At 34.8% G+C, this 23,682-nt stretch overlaps 2 protein-coding genes across 2 annotated transcripts in view; both read left to right on the forward strand.

Annotated features, from left to right (window-relative positions):
* The first annotated feature begins 2,000 nt into the window (after positions 1 to 2,000).
* On the forward strand, positions 2,001 to 8,165 carry LOC106141808 (putative beta-carotene-binding protein). Its single transcript, XM_060954466.1, has 6 exons — positions 2,001 to 2,139; positions 4,322 to 4,464; positions 4,884 to 4,975; positions 5,726 to 5,859; positions 6,396 to 6,545; positions 6,908 to 8,165. Exons 1-6 carry the CDS (start codon positions 2,073 to 2,075, stop codon positions 7,060 to 7,062), a joined length of 741 nt encoding a protein of 246 aa, XP_060810449.1. The 5' UTR covers positions 2,001 to 2,072; the 3' UTR covers positions 7,063 to 8,165.
* Positions 8,166 to 14,018: 5,853 nt separating this feature from the next.
* LOC106140692 (protein takeout-like) overlaps positions 14,019 to 23,682 on the forward strand; it is a 31,359-nt gene continuing 21,695 nt past the window's right edge. The window contains exons 1-2 of the mRNA XM_060954468.1: positions 14,019 to 14,155; positions 18,180 to 18,271. Coding sequence (XP_060810451.1) covers positions 14,101 to 14,155; positions 18,180 to 18,271 — 147 coding nt within the window. The 5' untranslated portion in view covers positions 14,019 to 14,100. The remainder of the gene's footprint in view (positions 14,156 to 18,179; positions 18,272 to 23,682) is intronic.

The raw sequence follows: 23,682 nt of genomic DNA on the forward strand, positions 1-23,682 counted from the left end.
TGTACTTACTATTTACACATATGGTTTATGAGTACAAAAGATGATTTCATTTTACGATTGAAACAAATCTCGAATATTATGACGACTGACATAGATTAAGCTTCAAAATGTCTATTTCATTTTCATTCTATACGACTACTATCCTCGATTAGGAACGTCAGTCAGTCAGTTTTTACACGAAGCGACTTTAGTATGAGCTCCGCTGCTTTTGCTGAGAGCCTATATTGGATAATCATCATATTCTGTCGGCACGTGTAAGAAATGTGTTTTGTTGTTTTTTAATAAATCATTGGAGATTTTACTTGATTTCCCTCACGACAATTTCTTTCGTAAGAGTACCGATTAGCGATCAAGATAATGAACGTAATGTGTCCAATCCTTGGCTATTGGATCTTTTCTAGTAAATGAGGGTGGTATGATGGACTGCGGACTGCGTGTCTTATATTAAAACATCTATCGCGTCAAGATACCCAATCTAATATAAATCATAAGTTTTCATTTAAGCTTTTTTTGGAAATTTTCATTATTTCCCATTGATGTCGTAAAAGGCGACTAAGGGATAGGCTTATAAACTTGGGATTCATCTGTTGGGCGATAGGCTAGCAACCTGTCTCTATTTAATCTCAATTCTAGCATTAAGCCAAACAGCTGAACAAAGCCTATTGGTCTTTTCAAGACAATTGGCTCTGTCCACATCGTAAGGGATATAAATGTGATTATATGTATGTATGTGAAGCCTCGCGTAAATGCTAATGTTGATATATATCCATTCCACCATTCCACATAAACCATTGACGATCATTCTAGTTCTGTCGGGAGTTTTACAATTTTTTGTTTATATACTTGTTCTTGTATATTTAATTTATACTCGTATTAATAGTCTAATCGATTATCAAGACCTACGTCAGTGCTGTGGTTATACGTGGCCGATTGATGCATAATAATATCGTTTTGGTAAAGTGTTATCCATGTTTGTAGGCCTGGGGCTAGGTGATTTTTTTAAGTTTAATATTTGTATTAAATTTGTCATTGTAAAATAAATTTGTTATTGTTTTGAAAATATCAGAAGAATATTTTGTGTTTATAATTGTACCTTATGCCGGAGAACTTTTAAATTAATAAAATAGTTTTTCACAAAAATAACGTTGAGGGCTAATAATATGTATTTATGTCCCCAATAGTATACACAATAAGGTATAAATAAAGAATGAAAAAAAAACATACATATACAAACATACATATGTTGTTTCAATTTGAGTAATTATAGAATTGGTAATCCGTTTTATTTACGTTCGGTTTTCGTAATTGATTTAATGATAGCAACCATTTTCAATAACGCTAAATAAAATACATTGAAACTGTCTCTGTTGTTTATTGCACTTCTTTTGTTGTGGCCAATTTGTTAGTAAATAGCGCATTGTTCGTAGTTTATATTTATGAATGTGTTACGTCAGTAAATGATATAACTTGATTTTAATTGCTTGGTATAAGACCTTATAAACATATATGTATATTTTTACCCGGGGTTTGGTTCACAAGAGACTTGCCCAATACCTACTTGAATCCGTTTTAAAAATCTGAAATCAAGTTATATCATTAACTGACGTAACACATTTTACAAACTTGTACTTAATTGTATATTTATATAGCTTAATATATAGTTCTTTTTTATAAAAATTAAACTTAGGTAAGTTGCTATTCTTTTGTGCTTTGGACACATGGAAATTTTCAGAATAAATGCTTTCGTTTGACCTATAATTATTAAGACTATCCATACAGAATTTTATCAAAATAACTTCAGGGGTTTACCCGTGATTATGATAATATATAACTGATACATAGAAAGTAGAACAAATTATTATAATAATATAACAAATGTACGGATATGACAGTTTGTTTCTTTTTTTTTTAATAAATATTGGTACTGGCTCTTGAACTACATCCACCTTGATCTTCGCTGATAATATGATGTTTCACCGGCGAGGTATAAAACAGTAATAGATGCCCCGCGTCCAGATAGTAGTTTGTAAGGCATTATCACCGGCAGATCACAAGTTAGTTATCGGAAAATTATGGCCTTCTCTATACTCTTTGTGCTAGCTCTGTGCGGCACAGCCGAGGTTTTAACGAAGGAAATACGTAAGTACTGAATTGTTATGGAAAAATTTAATTGAAATTGTTATTATGAACATCAATATGTACGGGACAAGTCATATAAATTGAGTTTTCCCCAAAGTAAAGTTCTAGACTTGTGTATCTAATGGTACATGTTAGTAAATAAAGATTTTTTTCAATTGTAGTCGTTGAAGCGTGGACTTGAATTAATTGAGATGTCTTAAATAATTCGGGAACTTATTTCTATCATATAAGAAAAATACCATTTCGGAGTGAAGTCAAACCGAATAAGCACTTTAGTTAGAAAAAAAAGATTGACATTAGATTGAAAAATTTAAAGTAATGATATGTGGTTTTTAAATATAAAAATGGGTGTTTGATCTAGAAAAATTAAAGTTAATAAGCAATGCTTAAGTATTTGCTACTTGACTAGACAATAATGAATTAACCTTGATAATGACAACTAATTGATGTAATAGACCAAGCCAACGTCTTGATAAACATTATTACAAGAAACTTAAGTTGCTCGCTCGTTTTTTAAGGTACGTTAATAGAAGAAAGTTGCTTTTGAGTTATTGCCTCTTTTATGAATGTATTTTTAAATAAACGCTTGGTAAACACACCACTTCTAGACCGCCCTTTTTTAAGTTATATTTTCTTTCCTTTTATTATTTTTAACGATATTTGTTCGTATGTTGTTATTATAGTAATAAATATTACTTTTAACAGCATTAATTCTCTTCTTTATAATTTTTGTGCCAAAATTATCATTAAAATCAGCTCTATTGTTTAAGGGTTTGTTTGTTTAAAACGTTATGCAAATATTTTCTCATTTCAACACTTATTTCCCTATGAGAAAATATTTGTTATAAATTTTTATGATTGAATTTGAATTAAATACCCGTTTGATTTCTATTATGCAATGAAATGCAAAAAATGGTAATGTTCAGTTCATATGTGCGGATAATTTTTAAACTTCTAGCCAGAAAGAAAGCACATAGAATTATCGCCCATGGTGATCATTATTCCATCCATCCATCGTTTAGCTACACGGCTGCACAAGGTCTTTCAGTCTTTTGCAGACTGTTGGCTCTGTCTACCCTTCAAGGGATAAAGACGTGACAATATGTATGTATTTGACATGATCAGGTTATAACTCAGGAGGTTTTAGTTGTCGTAGATATGTTTAGGTATTTGTTTGAGGTAGTATTAATAAATTAGGCTACGTATGATTTTTTCTGATTGGCCAGACCAACCAGATCTCCTACGATGTGTTTTACACATTTTGTGCATGAATGACCATAATCTGACGTAGAATGAATATATCGAGTCTGAATATATCTGTTTGATTAATGATTCCGTGAAGTAACTAATAAGCCAAATCTATATTTTTTTATAAAACCGAATGAAAGTGAAATTATGTATTACTTTTGAGTATTAAAATCCGGATACCTGAAGCCTTATCAGTTACAAAATAGAAGACTTCATGTGATTAAATTAATGGATGGCGATATTCAATAGTCGTGTCTAATCAATGTCACAGTGGTTCCGTAATTACATTGCGCAATCTTGCATTATGTCAGTCTGCATTTTACTAGCACGAGATCTTCACAGTTCGTTACTCGCGAGAGCTACAAAATTCTACGTTAGTGCAACTGAATTATACTGAATTATCGGTAGGTACTTGACTAAAGAATGAGTCTATTATGCCAAATTGTAAGTCATTGTCGTCAAGTTATCATTATAGTCTTCAGTGGTAGATTACTATTCACTGAAAAATCACAGAAAAGTAAAAAATAGCTAGGTATTCATAACACAACGTTTTCTATGAAATCAATTAAACTTTCATGCTGGGCTTGTAGCGTAAAAAACAAAGCGTGTGCCAGCTTGTTCTCTTCCTGGTGCACGTTGTAAAAGTCAATCAAGGGAAAGGTTAATAAACTAAAGATATTTCGTTGAGGCGATGAGCTAGCAACCTGTCATTATTTGAATCTCAATTCCAGCATTAAAATCATATAATGGCCTTTTGGACTTTTCAAGATTGTTGACTCTATCTACCACGTAGGGGATGAAGAAGTTATTATAACCTATTTAAAAATGTCAATTAAAAAAGAGGCAAATGCTAAAAACTAGTTTCCTATAAAAATTAACGCTGGGTTTAGAGTTTTAGTTTTATTTGTCTATTTATAATCATTTTCAATTTCAGCTAGCTACATACAAATTTGTAAGCGGGACCAGAACACGATAGATGACTGCGTTCGTCATTCCATCGAGGCACTGCGGCCACGGCTGGCACAAGGTCTTCCCGAGTTGGGCGTGCCGGGAATAGACCCATTTTATATTCCTGAGGTAATGAAGTAATAAATTATCTTCAAAATTTTATAAATCTGCAATTGAATAAGGTACCCTTTTTGTGTACCTTTGTGTCGCAGTGCTTTTAAATCGATCAAATAAACCTTAATATTAAAGCCATTCCGACTTAGGATGAACAAGAAGAATAATATAGGGTATAGACGTGGTTATATGGTATGTAAGAATACCATATAACCACGTCTATACCCTCGAGGTAGACAGAGGCCATAGTCTCACTGAAGCTGAAAGCCCATGTTCGTATGTGGCTAAATAATGGTATAAAATGAAAAATTAAGAATCCCAAGTTTAATACATTTACAAAAAATTAAAGTGGTGCTATATTAAAATGCCGAGAACCGCAAGCAAAATATACATTTGAATCTTTTCGCTCCAGTTACATTTAGTTTTATTTTCAGCTTTCAGCTACCAATGTGGGGAGCCCTATTCGAGCTGTTGGCAAGGATGTGAAGGTTACAGGAGCTGGCAACTTTACTATTAAGGCATTAAGGTAATTATACGACACACATTTTCCAATCCTTTTAGTAAGAGTAGAAATAACAATAATAAGGTAAATTTTTGGTTATATGGCCTATTGACATGATGAATAATGCGGATTCATCGTATCTGATAAATAAATAAATAGCTGATATACATTTATATTCATGGAAATAAAAAAATCATACTGAGTGCCATCTATTTACAACAGCAGGAACTAAGTATCACGACAGAGTTTCCTTGTCATATGCATGCGAAAAACTGCGTAGAGACGCAAACCAGCACTGCAATAGTACTGTGAAGCTATATAGATGTCATTCTCTAAGATTATAATATGTTAAGTAGTTGTATACACAGAACTCTGGACTGGTCATAAAACAATTAAGTTATCTTTACCTACTTCCGTGCTGTCCTTAGCGGATATACTTATTTAGAAACTACTTCATTAAATACTAAGTCCAGATTTGAAAGAATTTTTAATTGCAATAGCTGAAAGTTAATCAGGAAAGGTCCTCCACCTCTTGTCTCTGTAAAATCTTTGGCTATAATTCGGTTACATCCTCACCGATCTGGAATCGAGCCCGGGGTAAGCCCTTGACCATGGATCCTGGATTGGGTGATGCAAGTTTACGAACCGGGAAATGTGAGTTAAGCGTCAACTTTTATTGAATTTCATAGGCGAAAATAAAAGTACATAACTTAAACACACACATGTACAAAGTACAAAAAATAATATTTGTATTAATTCACTTTTTTTTCATAGTGTGGATCTAGACACGTTCACCATAAAGGCCCGCGTTCGATTCCCGAAGTTGCACCTGGATGGCAAGTACAAGGTGGACACCACGATTCTTGGTATCCCCCTCAACGGCCAGGGCACGATGAAGACGGATGCTGGTAAATATCTCATTTATACACAGACTTTTTCGTTCGCCCCGTTTTGGCGTATTTATAGCTTGTGGAATTCATTCTTAGTGCTCCCAAGCAAGGTATCAAGGTACCTTACTTATGCGCTTTTATTACTAAAGTTAAAAATACATAAAAAGTCTTATCTTCCTTCTTATATCCTACTCCATCTTTTTGTTTATAAATCGTTGTGTATTAGTTAGTAACAACCCAAATAAAAAATGTCAAAGTCACACATACCTACTCGTGTACACGGCTCACGGCTAAACCGCTGGACCTATTTCGGAAAAAATTGTATGTATATAGTTGAGGTCAAACATAAGCTTTTACTTTTATGGTGATTTCCGTGGATCAAAAGTTCGGGCAAAAAGCCAAAAATACATAATAAAAAATATAGGTAAATTACGATGTGGACTTTTTGGAAAAACGGATTTAATTGAAATTTGGCAAAAATAAAGTTTAATAACTTAGGTATCAATTAGGTTCTTTTTGGAAGAGCCAGACCAAAAAAATGCTTAAATTTCCAGTGAAGTGTGATGCGGAGCTAGTGATCTACGCGCAAACCTTCGAGCAAAATGGCCAGGAGTTCATAAAGTTCTCTAAAATGGATACAAACCTCAACATCAAAGACTATAGGATCAGGCTCGAGGGACTCTTCAATGGCGACAAAGTCTTAGGTAAGATGAAAAAATGCTTATCCATAGATATAAAATTGTTACTGAGCGATGTTTGTACTTGAAAGATATAGAAAAAATCGATATGGGGATTTATTCTGTCTTTTAATACTCGCATTACACGAAGACTTTTGCTCCGATCCGAATGCGGTTTTCGTGGATGTGTTTAGCTTGGACCAACTTGAAACTAGCTAGTATATGAAAATTTCTCCTCATTTCTCTCTCTTGATAATTTTAACTTTGCTCTTAAATTATCTCCAGACAGAAATAATCAACAAAATGTTGCTACATAAATGCTATTAATACGTTAATAAACACAAAAATAAATAATAAAACTAACGCAAATTTTTTATATTTTTCACCAGGTGATGCTACCAATGAAGCTTTAAACCAGAACAGAGGAGAATTTCTAAGAGCAGCCAAGCCCATTCTAGAAAAAACAGTCACGAAACTCCTACTTGATATAGCTAACAAGGTGGTGAAGGACATTGCTTTAGATGATGTTTTACCTAGACCGTAAGAATTTCTTCACGATAGAAATAATGAAGTTGACTGGAGAAAAAAACCATTTATTAATTTTAAACGAATTGCCATTTATTAATTTTAATGAAAGTAATTGGTTGGTATTTTTGTCATAGAATCAGTTATTAATGCAATGCGCAATTTAACAAAATTATCTATAATTCAGTAACATTTTATTTTTATTCTCAAGGTGTCAAAAACTGAAAAATTTTTGACGCCATTTTATTATTAGATCAGTTTAAAATTCAATAAACATGCAAATTAACAAAAAATTAATTTTAAACGACTTCTTGGCCTAGTACGCATTTTGTTATATAGTTCCTTAGGTACTTAATTTACAAAAAAAAAAATAGGGTTAAATCAGTTGTAGGCAGGTGATATTAATTTAGAAATTAAATTTAATATGTAAGCATGAAGTCATGGAATAAATAAGAAATCCGTATTGATTGCTGTCAAATTCATATTTTACGTACAAAAGTTCACATATCCAATTGAATTTACAAAATAATATTTATTTTCGTATATCGATATTTTCGTCTTTTTCTTTCTTTCAAATATTTGTATACTTGCTGGACTTCGTAAAATATGATAGGGTTCTATATGATAGCAGCACCGAAATGTAAACCAATATGTGAAATAACGCTTTAAAACAAAAAAAATATATATTAAATCTATTTAATTTAGATTCATAAATTTCCATGTACATTAAAAAAAGACACGCAAACAAACATTATAGATTCTTTTAACAATTCAGTTGTTCTTTTTTGGTGGCATCACCTCAAATGCATTTTCATGTAATATGTATATTTAGAGTTCAGAAATGGATACAAAATTGTCACACACGCTCGACTGTCATAAATAATTCCGTTCTTATAATCAAATCGGGTTTCTTATTTTAAATTATATATCCAAGATGACTATTATAAAGTATTTTTTAATTTAGTAATTTAATCTTAAACAGATTTAAGAACTGCAGAACAACAAAATTTGTGATAGTGAGTTTGTCTTTAGAACACATTTTATTGTGATTTTAGAAACGTATTTGAAAGCCAAAGCAGATCGCTTTTGTTTATACAGTTGTAATAAAAAACTTTTTTTTAATTGCTTGTTTTATTTAAATTTCACTATTCCCTGGTAGGTAAAATCTTAAACGCAATTTTTCTTACAAATAATATGAAGGGAAACTGTAATTGGAGAAACATGTGGATTTATCAAAATTAGCATCTTTATCAATATCAATGAATTAATTGTACTCACATCATGCGAATACTGTATGTAATTTAAAAACTGTTTTATTGAAAACTACCGTGTGCCCGCGACTCCGTCCGCGTGGAATAGTTATTTTGGGCATCATTGAAGCCCTCAAGGGTGAATAATCTTCCCCGATTTTTTCACATTTTCCATTATTTCTTCGCTCCAAATAGTTGCAGCTTGATGTGTTATAGCCTAAAGCCTTCCTCGATAAATGATCTATTCAATATAAAAATAATTTTTCAATTCGAACCAGAAGTTCATGAGATTAGCGCGTTCAAACAAACAAACAAACTCTTCAGCTTTATAATATTAGTATAGATTTTCTGTTGACTGTACAAGTAACACGTGTACTGTGACTGAGATTGCGTGCACATGCAGTTCGAACGAAATTGCATAATTCTAACCACTTCTTGGATGCAATGAAAACTAATAACGTATCTACTTTAAGGTGGATTAATTGTATTCAGAAGTTCACCCGGATCCTTACTGTTCATAACTCGTTTATTTTGTACTTGCTTTTGTACCTGCAACTGCCCCGGCGTAAACCTTCTTTTCTGATGGTAAAACATAACATAACATAAAGTCACGCCTCTTTCCCGGAGGGGTAGGCAGAGACTACCTCTTTCCACTTGCTACGATCTCTGCATACTTCCTTCGCTTCATTTACATTCATAACTCTCTTCATGCAATATGAAATTCTTCTGATGGTATTTTAAGGATATTCTCTCTTATTTCTAAGTTCATAACTTGTTAGTGCTAACTTCACTTGATTTTGCCCGTCACTTCGCCCGCATAAAACGTTTCTATTTCTGTTTTTTTTATATTTGTTATTGTTATTTTGTTTAAGGTCTGTTTATTACGTTTTCATAAGATTTCACAAATCTAGAGATGTTTTGTTCTTCCAATAGTTACACACATATATATACATATCTATATCTCTTGCGGGGTAGACAGAGCCAACTGTCTCGGAAAGACTGAAAGGTCACGTTAAGTTGTTTGGCTGTTATATTTAAGTTTGAGTAGGTGAGTTCATAAGCCTATCCCTTAGTGACCTTATACGACATCCACGAAAAAGATATGGAGGGGTATTATTAGATACCATATACGGAAACCAAACGGTATATTATTTTACTTAAACCCGCTAGCTATTATTAGCTATAATTATTCTAACAATATTCTAATAGTGTGCGTGACGTCAACAGCAGTTACACATAATTAAGTAGATATAAACTTCAATTGAGGTAAGGTTTAAGAGGTCAAATGATTATACTCTGTTACCTGGTAATTAACTAAGTAAAATGCACAATCTTACGGTGGTGTCTTATTAACAGGTTTATCATAGCATAATATAAAATCATACTCTGAAACAGTTTCCTGATTTTATGAAAAAGCTTATTCTGATTTATTTACGGTTTGTACACCGTAATCCATAGGGAATAACATGAAATGTTATTAAACACCCTGTGATTCAAAATCAGTAATACTTTGAAATTAATCTACAGATAGAAACCGTCTGACTGGGTCTAGGTAGATGGAGTAGGCCGAAGTAATTCTGGCTTGTGATAGCGAAAGATATGATGAGTCTACTATCTCGCTAAAAAGTGTGCGACATAAACAAACTCTTCCGTCCGTATGAAGATAAATCCTACTTCCTACCTTTCTCTCACTAAATTATAATAATGCAAAAGTTTGTAAGGATTTGTGGATATTTGTTACTTTTTAACGCAAAGACTTCTGGACGGATTTTGATGAAAGTACATGGGTAAAATACTTGTATGACCTAAAAAAACATAGGTATAGGGCTATTTATCTCGAAATTCCCACGGGAGAGCAGTCCCGGGGCATACATAGTACCTATAACATAAAGTGCACAATCCTAAATATGAATTCTGCTCAATAACAATGACGTGTATTATATTTATAGATTGTTTGGTTTATTGCATGTTGTATGCATATTTTATTGAAGTTATTAGTACTTATATAAAAACATTGAAACGGGCAAAGACGCGGGCGAGTCCTGTCCGTAAACAGAAAATATTACATTACTTATAACTTACTACATAAATGTATAATCAAGTCCTTCCGTCCATACGTCCGTTACGCTTACGAAAATGAATTACGAATTACGATCGATTAGCTATATAGTGCGCGTCTTATCCGACGTAGAAATTAGAGGATGTTATGTTTGTACATAATACCGGGTCTTTTTAGTCTGAAGCGTGGTTCTGCGATTTACATTAATAAACTACTGTAATAAAGTTACAAGACTTGAAGTTATTTATGTTTTGAAAATGAAATTGATTGAGATTTTATGTCGTCGAATGTCGTCAGTTCCAACAACAGCAACATTATTTTATACCACTCAATTTTTTTATGTACTTTTAGCTTTTACATGTAGCTTCGCCCGTGCGTATAAAGCGCCACCTACAGCTTTGGCCGCGCGAATTTAGCTCCAACTACAAAATAATACAAGTATTTTTAACAAATTCCACGGGAACTATAGTTTTACTGGGATGAAAAGTACCATGTCTTTCTGCAGACTCTTCATTATATACTTACGCACAATTTCAAGAATAATACTTCAGAAGATTACGCGTGAAAGGAACACAAACAAAAAATAAATTTCCTTTACGGTTATAATATTTTTTTTACATGATGACGTACGTGTCGATTTTAGTTCACGAAGATATTCCAATAATTACCTATCTTCATCTTCTTCTTCAGCATACATTCGCCCACTGCTGTGCATTTGCCACTCTAATATCTTTCCACCTAGCTCTATCAAATGTTTTTCCGGCCATGTTATCCCGGCATGGTTAATTACCTATAACGACGAGCTATTCAGACATAAGGGAATAGGTACATTTATTTTAAGTGCAGCTTTTACAAAATAGGTAAGGTCCCCTACAAAGGTTACAGAGTTCGGACGGTTGTAGCTGAAAGGGCCTGACTTACCCAATCCAAGATCATGGTCAAGGTCATGCGTTCCTCTCCAAAGAGTTTAGAATGGTAACTGGGACTAGGACCAGGTGGAAGAAGACAATGTCTTTATACTTACCTGCTTTTTTATTAGTAATCTTATATATAAAGTTGTCGTGTCACAATGTTCGTACCCGTACTCCTCCGAAACGGCTAGACCGATTTTGTGAGCTTATTGAGTAGGTCTGAGAATCGGCCAACATCTATTTTCATACCCCTTAGTGATAAGGGTTAACATTTTTTTAAAACTAGAAGTTGCTTATTAATTTTTTTTATAGCAAAACAACGTTTGCCGGGACAGTTAGTACATTTGTAAAATCAACAACATATTTCGACCTTAACCTTTAAAAAATCCGTTTATCTCGCTTGAGAGAAATACGATTATAATATAAATATTTGGTGGGATGTCGCAAGTTTCATCTTCATTAATGGCTTGCCAATAATCCGCGACGCTGCCGATCGCCTTGACACGTTGCCCAACCACCACTCGCCGGCCGAGGAAACAGATCATTGATACTGGCCGCAGTGATATTGCGAGTTATATCTATGATAAGCTTAAAGATATCGGAAATGTAAATTTTTTTTTTTAATATTTTTTATTATTCCAAAAAAAGTATTACAAATCACTGTAGTTGATCGGAGCCTTCTTTTAAGCTTTACGCCTGTGCCAGTAGACCCCGCTCTTCCATTAATTAGGTTTACTAATTATTTAGAATATTTATTTCGTTTTCATATATATTTCTTATGTTGTATGATAAACTAATGAATAAGTACATCCATCCATCACATACCTACATCATATTTATCTAAAGTAAAAAATAATTCTTTAGTTACAATGTTAGGTCTGTTTGTCCAGAAACGACACATTATACTTGTAACTACAGGAATAATATTTGAGACACCTGCGACTGTTTTACTTGATGAGCGTGAGTGCAAAGCTGTTTACGTCCGCTATCTTTTTCAATTAAGTGTCGGCGCTACGCTTTTCAATACTGCTCATGAAAGTATATAAAGATCTTGTAAAAATATAAAAGAAAAAATAACTGTCTTGCATTAGTTTGGTTACTTATCAGCCAGACCATGTTAGCCTCCAAAATCCCAACCGCTTTAAAAACAGAAATGTTCGAATCTCACAAATAATCAATGCAGCTTCCTCTAACTGAAAGAGCAAGAGGTCTTTTCGGTACCAAAAAAGGTTATTCAACTCAGGCAGCTGCTTACTAGTTCTGCGCAACTTACCTAACATTATCTTTTAGGCGAGTTATCGCACAAAAAACCAACGGATATCCATATTACGATACCTCGTGGCAGGGCATGATCTTCCAGTGGGCATAATCTAGTGCAGCCGTGTCGGTTCTTCGCAACCGTCACGTGCTGAACAGTTTCCAGGATACGCGGCTTCCCCTGGTGAAAACGCCGGGACGCGGTGACGGCTGATTCTGAACTTTTAATGGTGCGAAAATATCTGCCTTTAATCTTGACATTGTTTGTAAGTTTAATCACGACCGTTGACAGGCAGTTTTATGTACCGTCTGTCCATATTTTCCTGTCTCAAGCTTCAGACCCATGATCTTTCTATGGTGTGATTAGAATGAGACAAAGGGGAACTAGGTTAATAAATTTGAAATAGCCAATTAGGCCTTATTTGAAAAAGATGGAAAAAAAGGTAATCCTAGGTCACTTTTCATTCAGATATGAATTCAGAATCTTAGATTTTTTTCTAGCAGAAAGCACACTGCTCTTTGGTACATATCAAATGTGTGTTTCCCGTAGGCTTAGGCAGAGACCACATCTTTCCACTTGCCAAGAGCCTTGTATGCTTCTTTCGCTTCATCTATATTACTTTTTTTACAATTATTGTTCTCCCAACATTAAACGTACTGGTTCTATATAAATGAACATAGAACTAATACGAAAGTCATGGCATGCGTTAGTATACCGTATAATGCTTGTGAAGAATTTGGGTTACTAATTAATATACAATTCAGGTAATAATAGTCAAAATACTTACAGTTTGGGTTGGGACAAAGGGCTCAACGACCTTTGAGGTTTGACACGTGTTATAGAGACGGATATTTGATTTTAATAAACATGTCTTCATATTGTTTATTTATTCCTTTCGGGGAAGATAGTGTCATCAGTTTCAAAAAGACTTGAACGCCACATTCAGCTGCATGGCATTATGATGGAATTGAAATCCAGACAATAGGGGTAATTCTTTTACAACGATAATAATGAGTGAGTAGATTGACGATAAAAGTTCTACTTTCAAAAATGTACAAATTCACATAAGTAACGAAATTTTACTCCGTTTTTCATTTATCATGTTCATCGAATAAAAGTAAGTTATAATAAATCATAGGTACCTTAGTATGTACTTAGTAATAATTAAAAAAAAACACGTCATGCACGTGATAATATTTATAGCGAAGTCTTTTTCAGTGTTTCAGTTTTTCAGTGTTGAATTGTTTTTATTCACTAAAAGTAGATAAGTACAAACAAACCTTTGACAAATTTTTGATACGCTCATTTTCAACCTGTGTTATTGTTATAAGGTAGCATGTTTTGCATCATCTTAGATTGGAATTCATAAGGCTTAACTGGGACCAAATAAAATCTTAGTGCACAAGTCATTATCAAATTGCATGCTGACGCTACCCTCCAGAATAGGGCTGATATACGTTCACGTGTGTTCTAGCCGAGTGGAGGTGGTCGTGCGGTTCTCGGGCCAGTGGTGGTCCACCTCGCGAGTCGGCTGGCCGGGCTACAGGTTGCCTTGTGAAACTAAAGTTGTGCAACCAAAATGTTGGCGACCACTGCGCTACTTCTGGCTCTGCACTTCGCCACCGCAGATATACGTAAGTTTGGAAGTTCCTTGTGGATTTTCTTTTGAAGTGATTGGTGGTTATGATGTGGAATTGCGGTTGAGATTAGGAAGTAGGAAAGGTAGCTGAGTAAGTACAGACTGTATTTATAACGCTATAACGATTTTTTTAAACTAACATTAATTGAAATTCTATGAGTATGTGCAACGTATTGTTAAATACTTAGTTCCGAATTGGGTGCCTTTTACATTATAATCAACGAACATACCTAATTTGAATTTGTATTAAGATTTTTTATTGAAGTATTCATATGATTGGTACATATTTATACATTAGTTATGAACGAAACTAACATCAGGTCACTTTGGTCAAAACATCCAATGTTTACGTAAAACCGGCTTTCTCGTCACGCATCCGTGAGTACTTATATTAAAAGCCTTTAAGTCTTTAAGGCTTTTCTTAGTAATTCTTAGACTTTCATTAAAACAGAATAATATAACCATCTAGCCTTTTTCCTTTATGTGGAAGATATAGCCGACAGTGTATTCAGGCAACTGGATGTGTGATCATGATTCAATTAGGATTAGGTTCTCCTACAAATGTTCCAAAGGGCAGATGTCAGTCGCTTTGTCCCAATCCAAGATGATGGCCAAACGCACACCCTGGGCTTCAAAGAGGTTAGGATGTATCCGGAGTTTACTCCAGGAGAAAAAGAGGAGTGTGTTGGAAAATGTATATTGAATCTTACTTACATAGCCTAGCGTAAAGCAGGCAGCCAACCGTTAAACCTTTGCTTAATCGTTTTAGGTGATGAAAGGTCGCAGTCTTTAGTTGATACGAGTAGTGTGAATCAAGATTTTTTAACGTTGTCTAGTTAAAAACAACGGGAGGATTTGTGAATGTTTTATGTTATTAATTTATGCAAATGGGAATTAACGCGAAAATACCGTTATTTCCTGACGTTTCGGCCAGATTGCACCGACCGCGGTCACAGTTATTTGTGCTCATCGAAAGACAGAATTTTAAATTGGGTACGCCCACTTAATATGTAAGGTAATAAATAGTACGTGATTGGGCGCACAAAAAAAATTATACATATAGGTATACCTAAAATCATGACTCTTAACAGAGGGTAGGCAGAGAGTAGGTACATCTTTCCACTTGCCACGTTACGAGTACCTGCATATTTTTATCACTTCATCCACATTCATAATTCTCTTCATGCAAGCTCGTCGGTTGCAGGTAACGTCACCGAAATAAAATTGTTTGTGTCCTTAATTTCATACTGGTTTTTTACAATAAATTTTGCAAACTCAAGTTTTGAAGGATAAGTTAGTGCACGATTTGACCTTGATGTGTAACTATGATAGTTCCAATACGGGTTAGGATCCCCTTAAACGTGGAGGAGGTTAGATGGGAGTCGCTTCGTGTAAAATTCTGACTCACCCAATCCGGGATCCATGGTCTAAGTCATACCCCGGGCTCCTCTAAAAATGGCGAAGATGCTACCAGGATTAAAGCCAAGAGGAAGAAAAATGATTTATATCGAGGTTGTTTTCAAGATTACCTAACCGGGGTTTAATGATGTCTATCCGTAGGGTAAAAAGACATGTTGTACGATGGTAGCGTGTAAAAATGCCGTCATAATGTACGACGAATCCATTGCTTGCCGGTAATCCACCATATTTCAAGGTTTTCTGCATGGAACTCTAGGACGCGGTAATAGAGGCGAATTTGCAGAGAATTTGTGTAAGTTGATGTGCTGTTGACTTTACATACGATTGCGTATTGTACTAACATTGCATCGCACATTCTAGCTTATTGCAATACTGATGCTGTTTCTGTGTAAATCAATATAGCAAATTGTGTTTAGATCGCTGTGGCCTTAGTTGAAGTATGCTCATAATACCTTATTGCAAATGTAATAAAAAATGATAGAAATATATACTTGTGCGGCATTGACCGCTTCACATAAAATTAACTTTTAAGTTTAACTAATAATTTTTTTTGTCACATCTTTCTAATAAGGTTTTGGGAAAATGGTCAGGTTTTTCATACGTCGCTAATTTGGATCAAATCATTCCTTGTTTGTTTGTTTGTTTGTAATATCTTTATTGCATAGAAATTTAAACAGTGACAAGAAAATAGTACATAGTAGTAAAAAAAACAAATCACTTGCAATGGCGGACTTATCCCATGAAGGGATCTCTTCATTCCTATGTCTATTCTTTTTTTTATTCTAGAAATATCTACAATCATATTCGGTCTTTTCGTGTATATGGCAAAATTTAAAATCAGAACAGCGATATAAATACTGACACAAAATCTTTTGTTTATTAACGTTGTATTATTGCAAATAAAAAAACATAATACAATGCAGTTCCTAAAATTCGAAATATGTACAAGTGCGGACTTTTCCCAATTGAGATTTATTCCAGTCAACCACATTAAAATAGGAATATCTCAAATCAAAAACGCAGCGCAGATGAATTACTGCAATTCTTGCATGGAATAGGAATACCGGCATACTTACTGTAGTTTGAGAGTATTATCGAAGTCTTTATTCAAGTTACAACTTTACAAGCGAACGGATGACATAACATATCGCACCGGCTCGCCTTACCAGTTGAACAGGGAAGGATTAGGTACAGCTTACACAAAGATGCATACATATTATACGACTTTATTTCTTACAGGGTAGGTAGAGTCAATACTCACAAGATATTAGGCCAAAGATAATGCTGGCTGTTTATTTTAAAAAAATAAAGACAACGACATTAAACAATGTTAAAATTTTAAGTCACAGTTTATAGCAAATGTAATTTATTATGACATTTGTTATATCGTGGTTATTTAATTTTTTATGACTATCAATAACACAATTTCATCAATAATTCAATCTTAGACTAAGCATATATACCATTTCTTTTGATACTAAAATAAAGTATTGTTTGACTAAATTATAAGTAAACAATGTACCATATTTATGTACCTAAACCAATAGACAGTATGTACAATAAAGTATCGAAACAGTTGCATTGAGTGCAGTCACGTGCAGTAGTTGCATAAACTTTGGCGCACACGTTCCCGGCGCTTTGAGGCCGGCGCGGCGTCGTGAAAAAGAGAGGTTCTCAATGCGGTATCACATATCGGAATAGCGTAGAAATTATATTTTTACAGGAACTATTCCCGCCTCAATTTTTTCGCTTTATTTTTATATCTATATATTTTGCGTTCGGACCCGTGTTTTCTTAGCTTACCATCATGGAAGTAATGTAATTATGATTAAAAACATACCATTTTTACTGTTTTAAATATTGCATGTATTGATTTTCTTCCTACTGGCGTTAATCCTGGTTACATACTCATTGGAGAGAAGCCGCGTGTTCGTCTTTTTTGGGTTGAGTATTTCAGGTTTTTACACTAAGCGACTCCTTCCTTTCTTCCGACTGACTTCCGCAACTTTTGCACAAGAACCTAACCCATATTGGATCATGGTAAATGCTGCACTAGATGAATGTGTCAATGAAATTCACTTAGTCGCTTTTTACGACGTCCGCGGGAAAAGAATGGATCGGACCTATTTTAAAATGTCGGCAATCACACCGAATTTAAATGTATTGATGTGAAATATACACACATACATATGTGATAACGGTATGCGAAAGTAATGCGTGTCGGGGATCAGGATTGAAACCTTTACTTTCGCATTTTAGCCGAATCTTATCTCGGCCATGTATTTTAATGAAATTGTACGTTGTACACGAACAACTTAGTTTAGTGCTAACCAATGCTCTTACGGTGAGGGAAACATCGTGAGGAAACCTGTACATTCAGACAACTGAATGTGTCACCATGACCCAAAATGGGTGAGGGTCCCCTGCAAAGGTTGCGAAGGCCAGATGGGAGTCGCTTCGTATAGAAAATTTGCTCACCCCATCCAAAGTCAAGGTCGTAAAGGCGCACCCCGCGGCTCCTCTCCAGGAAGGAGAGGATGTAACCGGGACTAATGCCAGGAGGTACTGTACTGATGTTGATAAAACTGTTTGTGTTCCAGCGCCCTACATCAAAGTCTGCCAACGGAACGACCCAAACGTGGACAAATGCATTATGAACTCCGTCGACGAGTTACGGCCCAAGATGATAGCGGTAATTTATTTTTAAAAGATTTCATTTGAATTTGACCTACTGTATTAATTTTTAACGCCCGCGCCTTCCGCTCCGCTCGCGTGAGATAAAATTCCGGCTAACTCCCGTCCCTGTGGGATTGTGGGACTGTAGGACGGTGGGAATTTCAGAATATCCTCTCTTAGTGCAGCCCTAGATCACATAACCAGTAATAAAATTTTAATATTTACAACTAAAAACTTATTTACTTAAAAAATGTAACACAATTTCATGCAAACAATAAGTTAAGAATTTTTTTTCTAACCACCGTATTTTATGAAAAAAATCTTTTAGATTTCGGAACACGACGTCATTTATTTAGCAGTTTATTGCGTTAAGTGTTTTATAATAACCGTTAACTCAATCAATCATCAATTTACAAAATATTATATTTCATTAAGGTGTCGTTTGAATGTGATGTGATAGGTAAGAAAAGGTTTACTTAGCCAATTCTTTTTGACAAGAATGCTTGAAAACATTAAAAATTCTTTTGATTTGAATTATTAACACTTTCTGCATTGTCACTTCCATTGGTTATTGTTTCCTCTGACGCTGTAATTGGTTTTTCACCATTAATTTCTGCGCTTTGAGTACTTATTGTTTCGGTTGCAACTGGCGTTGCATTAGCTTCAGCAGTTGCGTTTGCATTTTTACCAACAGTTTCCGAAGACGCATCCCCCTTAGCGACACTTATAGACTCTTGTGACGTATTGAAAGAACCCGTTTCTGAAATAGGTCCAGTTGAAATCGCATCAGTTTCACCTGACGCTTTACCATCATCAACAATAGATGTTGCATTTGCACTGGAAGCCGACCCTATTATAGTGTCATCCTCAGTAGACGTTTCATAAGAGTCCGTAACAGTAGATGCATCGGCAGAAGCAGCAGCGAAATCATTAGTTCCATTTGTGTTTGTTGAGTTTGATATGAATGATAGTGCGCTGGCATTAGATGTTGTTTCTGATACTGTATCTTGTATGGTGGTGATATTTGAATTTTCAGTAATACTTGCTGTACTAGCGTTAGCTTCAGCAATACTAGTTATATTATTATTTGTTGAATTGTTTGTATTGTAAGATAAACTACCGGTGTTGGAATTGGTTTCTGTTAAAGAAGCTTCTTGAGATGTTTCTGCGCTAGTTAAGGTGATAACAGCAGCATCATCTTCAGAGGATGTTAAAGCTCCTGTTACATTTTTATCTGCAGCATCTGATCCATTTATAGGTAAAGATGTATTGTAGGATACAGCGGTATCATTTGAAAGTGTCTCCGTCATTATTTCTTCAACTTTAACTATTTTATTAGTGCCATTTAAATACGTTGCCATATTATTGGCTTCAGATAAACTGGTATTATTTTTATCATTATATGCAACAGCAGTTGAATTTGTCATTGATCCATTCACTTTTTCTATTTCAGTTGTAACAATAAATGTTTTTGTAATACCTTCACCGGATGCTAAACTTCCTAAAGAATTAGTTGCATTGGTTTGATTAAAAGTCATTCCGGCAATAGTTATAGATGAAGCATTTGCTGCTGATCCTGACACGGAATATGTTTGAGTAGTTATATTTTTAAACTCGGTTAATGTTATTGGTGTCGATGATCCGTTGACTGGTATAGTTAATGTTGAAACTGTATAATTACTGGTTGTATTCTGGGGAGTCGTAGTTCTATTGCTTGAAGCTGAAATAAAAAGTTAAAGGTCGTTTTTAGTATTATCTTAATAGTTATATGAATAGCTTAAATTTTAATGACTACTACACTATCAGGTTATTATTAATAGGACTACACTACCCGTAATAAAAGTGGTAGTTTCGCAATAGAAGACTTTTTTGTTTAAACGAAAACCAAGGGATTTACCTCGGCTTTTGTCAAGTGTACAATGTTCAAAAAAGTGTAGATGATAAAGAACCATATACAACCTGTTGCAAAATGTGGGGTAGTTGGATTGACATCATCATCTTTATTCAGTAATAATGTTTTATTTGATTCTTTGACTTTATATAATGGTTTGTCTATGATTTCGTCTTTTGGCGTAGCAGTAGAATTATTATTATATATATTTTCAGATTTCCCTAACATATTATGCATTTTCTTGTATTCATTCTTATTAACAAGTAAAGTATGATCTGTTATGAAAGATTCGGTATTTTTGGCTCCCATTTTTATATTACTATTATTGTGATTTGAAGATCCGGCCAAATCTTTAGTATATGTTTCATGATTTTTTAATATTGACGTGTTAGTAGATCCTTCAATGTCCTGTCTTTTATTCAGAGTACCAGTACCATTGTGTTTATAATGATATTCAACAACATGTAAGGCTTCATGGTTAGTGGTCAAATTTAATTTTTTATTGACAATTTCCTCATTTCTTTCTTCGGATGTATTTAACTTGGCATCAAATTTTGCAATAGTGGTTGAATTTTTATAAAGACTCGTCCCAGTTACATTTTGTGTCGGTGTTTTAATTGTTAGATTATTATGGGTAGCATTATTAAGACTCAAATTGGGATTCGTAGAAGCATATGCGGAACCATTATTGTTTGTTATAATATCAGATTCAGTTTGAGAATATAAATTTTGATAACGTGGCAGTGAACTATTTTTGGAAGAATGAATAACATTTTGTTTATCAATTGAAGAATACTTTTCAGTTACTTTTTTGTGTTCAGCCATATAACTTTGGTTTGTATGTCTTGTTATTTCTTTTGGAGTTTTTTGAACATTTTGTTTATATACATAGTCAATGATGTGGTGAACTTCAGAGGTACTATCTGGTTGTTTACCACTGATATTCTCGCTTTCTTCACTTGTGACTTCAGTTGAAACCGGTACCGCATCTGCTACTGCTACAGCAGTAGAATTTCGACCAAAACTCTCAGTAGAAGCCGTTGCATTTCCTTCACTAATCGACTCTTGGCTGACGTTGAACAATCCCGATTCAAATACGCTGGGGGCACCTTGAGACGTGTTGCTGGACTCCAAGACCGCAAAATTTCCAGTTGCCGCCTCATACGTCTCTGTATTGCTTGAGGCAGTGGCTGAAGCCGCACTCATATCATCTGTATCATTGACATTTGACGTATTTGGATCGTATAATATCGCACTACTATTGGCATCAAATTCTGAGACCGTATCCACTATGGAAGACATATTTGCTACTTCTGAGATAGTCTCTGATCCAATTGTACCATTCTTGTAATCCGTATTAGGTTCTGTTAGACTGTCTTCTTCAGAGGTCATTGTGCTTGTCATTGTTAGAACTTCTGCATTAGATGCAGATGCAATCAGGTGTCCTGTACCGTTTTTATTATGAGTAGTGTCTGTCTCATTAGAAAGCGGCAATGTTTCATTATATGATAAAGCGGTATCATTGGAAAATGACTCCGTTACAATTTCTTTAACAGTGACAACTTTTTTCGTAGCATTGAAAGGCAAAGAAGATGCGCTACTATTGACAGCCACGTTGCTGGAATTAGATGCAGATCCGTTTAAGTGTTCTATTTCAGTAGTTACTACAAAAGTTTCAGTAACTGTTGCGTCTGAGGCCGCACTGCCTGTCAAATTTCCATTTAGATCGGTGCCATTCGTCGCATTGAACGTCATTCCATCGAAAGATACGGAAGTGGCATTCGCCGCAGATTCTGATATTGAATATGTTTGTGTAGTAATGTTCTTGGTTTCCGTGAGTAATAGAGGGACTTCTGATCCATTGATAGTTACATTTACTTTTGACACAGTATAATTGTTAGTCGTTGAAATTTCAGGCACAGATGAGGATTGGGATATCGCGGAGGCTACTGTTTCGTCGCTAGAGTTATTCACATAAGGATTTTCACTTCTTGTGTTGTTATCAGTCATAGCATTTATTCTTTTGTTTGTGGAAGTGTTAGTTGCTGATTTTGTATTAGAAATGGTTTCATTTATTTTGGGAGCTGTGAATGTTGTATTATCATTAGGATTACTCACGGTGATTTTATTAGATGTGGATAAAGGTGCAGAATCACTTTGATTTGAATGGGCAGTGTTATCAGAATTAGTTGTGTTCATACTTTTAATTGAGTTTCCTTCAATGGTTCAGTCGGTAATTTCATAATTTCACTGTGATTTGTTGAACTAGATTGTACTTTTGTGTCGTTATTATTGGAATTTATAAAATCATAGGGATGAGTCGGAGTCGGTATATCAGTGGAATTGGTAACTTGTGAAATTAATGTTTTGTTGGACGTTAATGATTTATTAGAAGTATTAATTTCTGGAGTCATGACAATGTTTTTGGTCGTTTTTGATATTTGTGAAAGTAGCACGGTAGCATTTTTAGTAGAATCTGTAACGTTTTTTGTACCACTTAAAGTACTACTTTTAGTCATTGTTCTGTTGAGTGGCGAACTATGAAGGTTCGAAATGTTTAATTCTTGTGTGTTTGAAGTTCCTGTAACATTGTATTGATCAACATGATCATTGACATACTGGGGTATTGTGGTTAATTGCGGTTTTCCACTTTTCAAATTTACGCTTTCTTCACTTGTGACTTCAGTTAAAACCGGTACCGCATCTGCTACTGCTTCAGCAGTAGAGTTATGACCAATACTCTCAGAAGAAGCAGTTGCATTTCCTTCACTAATTGACTCTTGGCTGACGTTGAACAATCCCGATTCCAATACGCTGGGGGCACCTTTAGACGTGTCGTTAGACTCCAAAACACCAAAATGTTCAGTTGCCGCCTCATACGTCTCTGTATTGCTTGAGGCAGTGGCTGAAGCCGCACTCAAATCATCTGTACCATTGACATTTGATGTGTTGGGATCGTATAATATCGCACTACTATTGGCATCAGATTCCGAGACCGTATCCACTATGGAAGACATATTTGCTACTTCTGTGATAGTCCCTGATCCAATTGTACCATTCTTATAACCTGGATTAGGTTCTGTTAAACTGTCTTCTTCAGAGGTCATTGTGCTTGTCATTGTTAGAACTTCTGCATTAGATGCAGATGCAATCAGGTGTCCTGTACCGTTTTTATTATGAGTAGTGTCTGTCTCATTAGAAAGCGGCAATGTTTCATTATATGATAAAGCGGTATCATTGGAAAATGACTCCGTTACAATTTCTTTAACAGTGACAACTTTTTTCGTAGCATTGAAAGGCAAAGAAGATGCGCTACTATTGACAGCCACGTTGCTGGAATTAGATGCAGATCCGTTTAAGTGTTCTATTTCAGTAGTTACTACAAAAGTTTCAGTAACTGTTGCGTCTGAGGCCGCACTGCCTGTCAAATTTCCATTTGGGTCGGTGCCATTCGTCGCATTGAACGTCATTCCATCGAAAGATACGGAAGTGGCATTCGCCGCAGATTCTGATATTGAATATGTTTGTGTAGTTAT

Source organism: Amyelois transitella, chromosome 4, assembly GCF_032362555.1.
Source record: "Amyelois transitella isolate CPQ chromosome 4, ilAmyTran1.1, whole genome shotgun sequence".
Lineage (NCBI taxonomy): Eukaryota > Metazoa > Arthropoda > Insecta > Lepidoptera > Pyralidae > Amyelois > Amyelois transitella.

Coding starts and splice junctions, on each gene's coding strand:
- LOC106141808 (XM_060954466.1), top strand. CDS start 2,073: ATGGCCTTCTCTATACTCTTTGTGCTAGCTCTGTGCGGCACAGCCGAG. Junction 5,860..6,395: donor CACGATGAAGACGGATGCTG/GTAAATATCTCA, acceptor TTAAATTTCCAG/TGAAGTGTGATGCGGAGCTA. Junction 6,546..6,907: donor CAATGGCGACAAAGTCTTAG/GTAAGATGAAAA, acceptor ATTTTTCACCAG/GTGATGCTACCAATGAAGCT.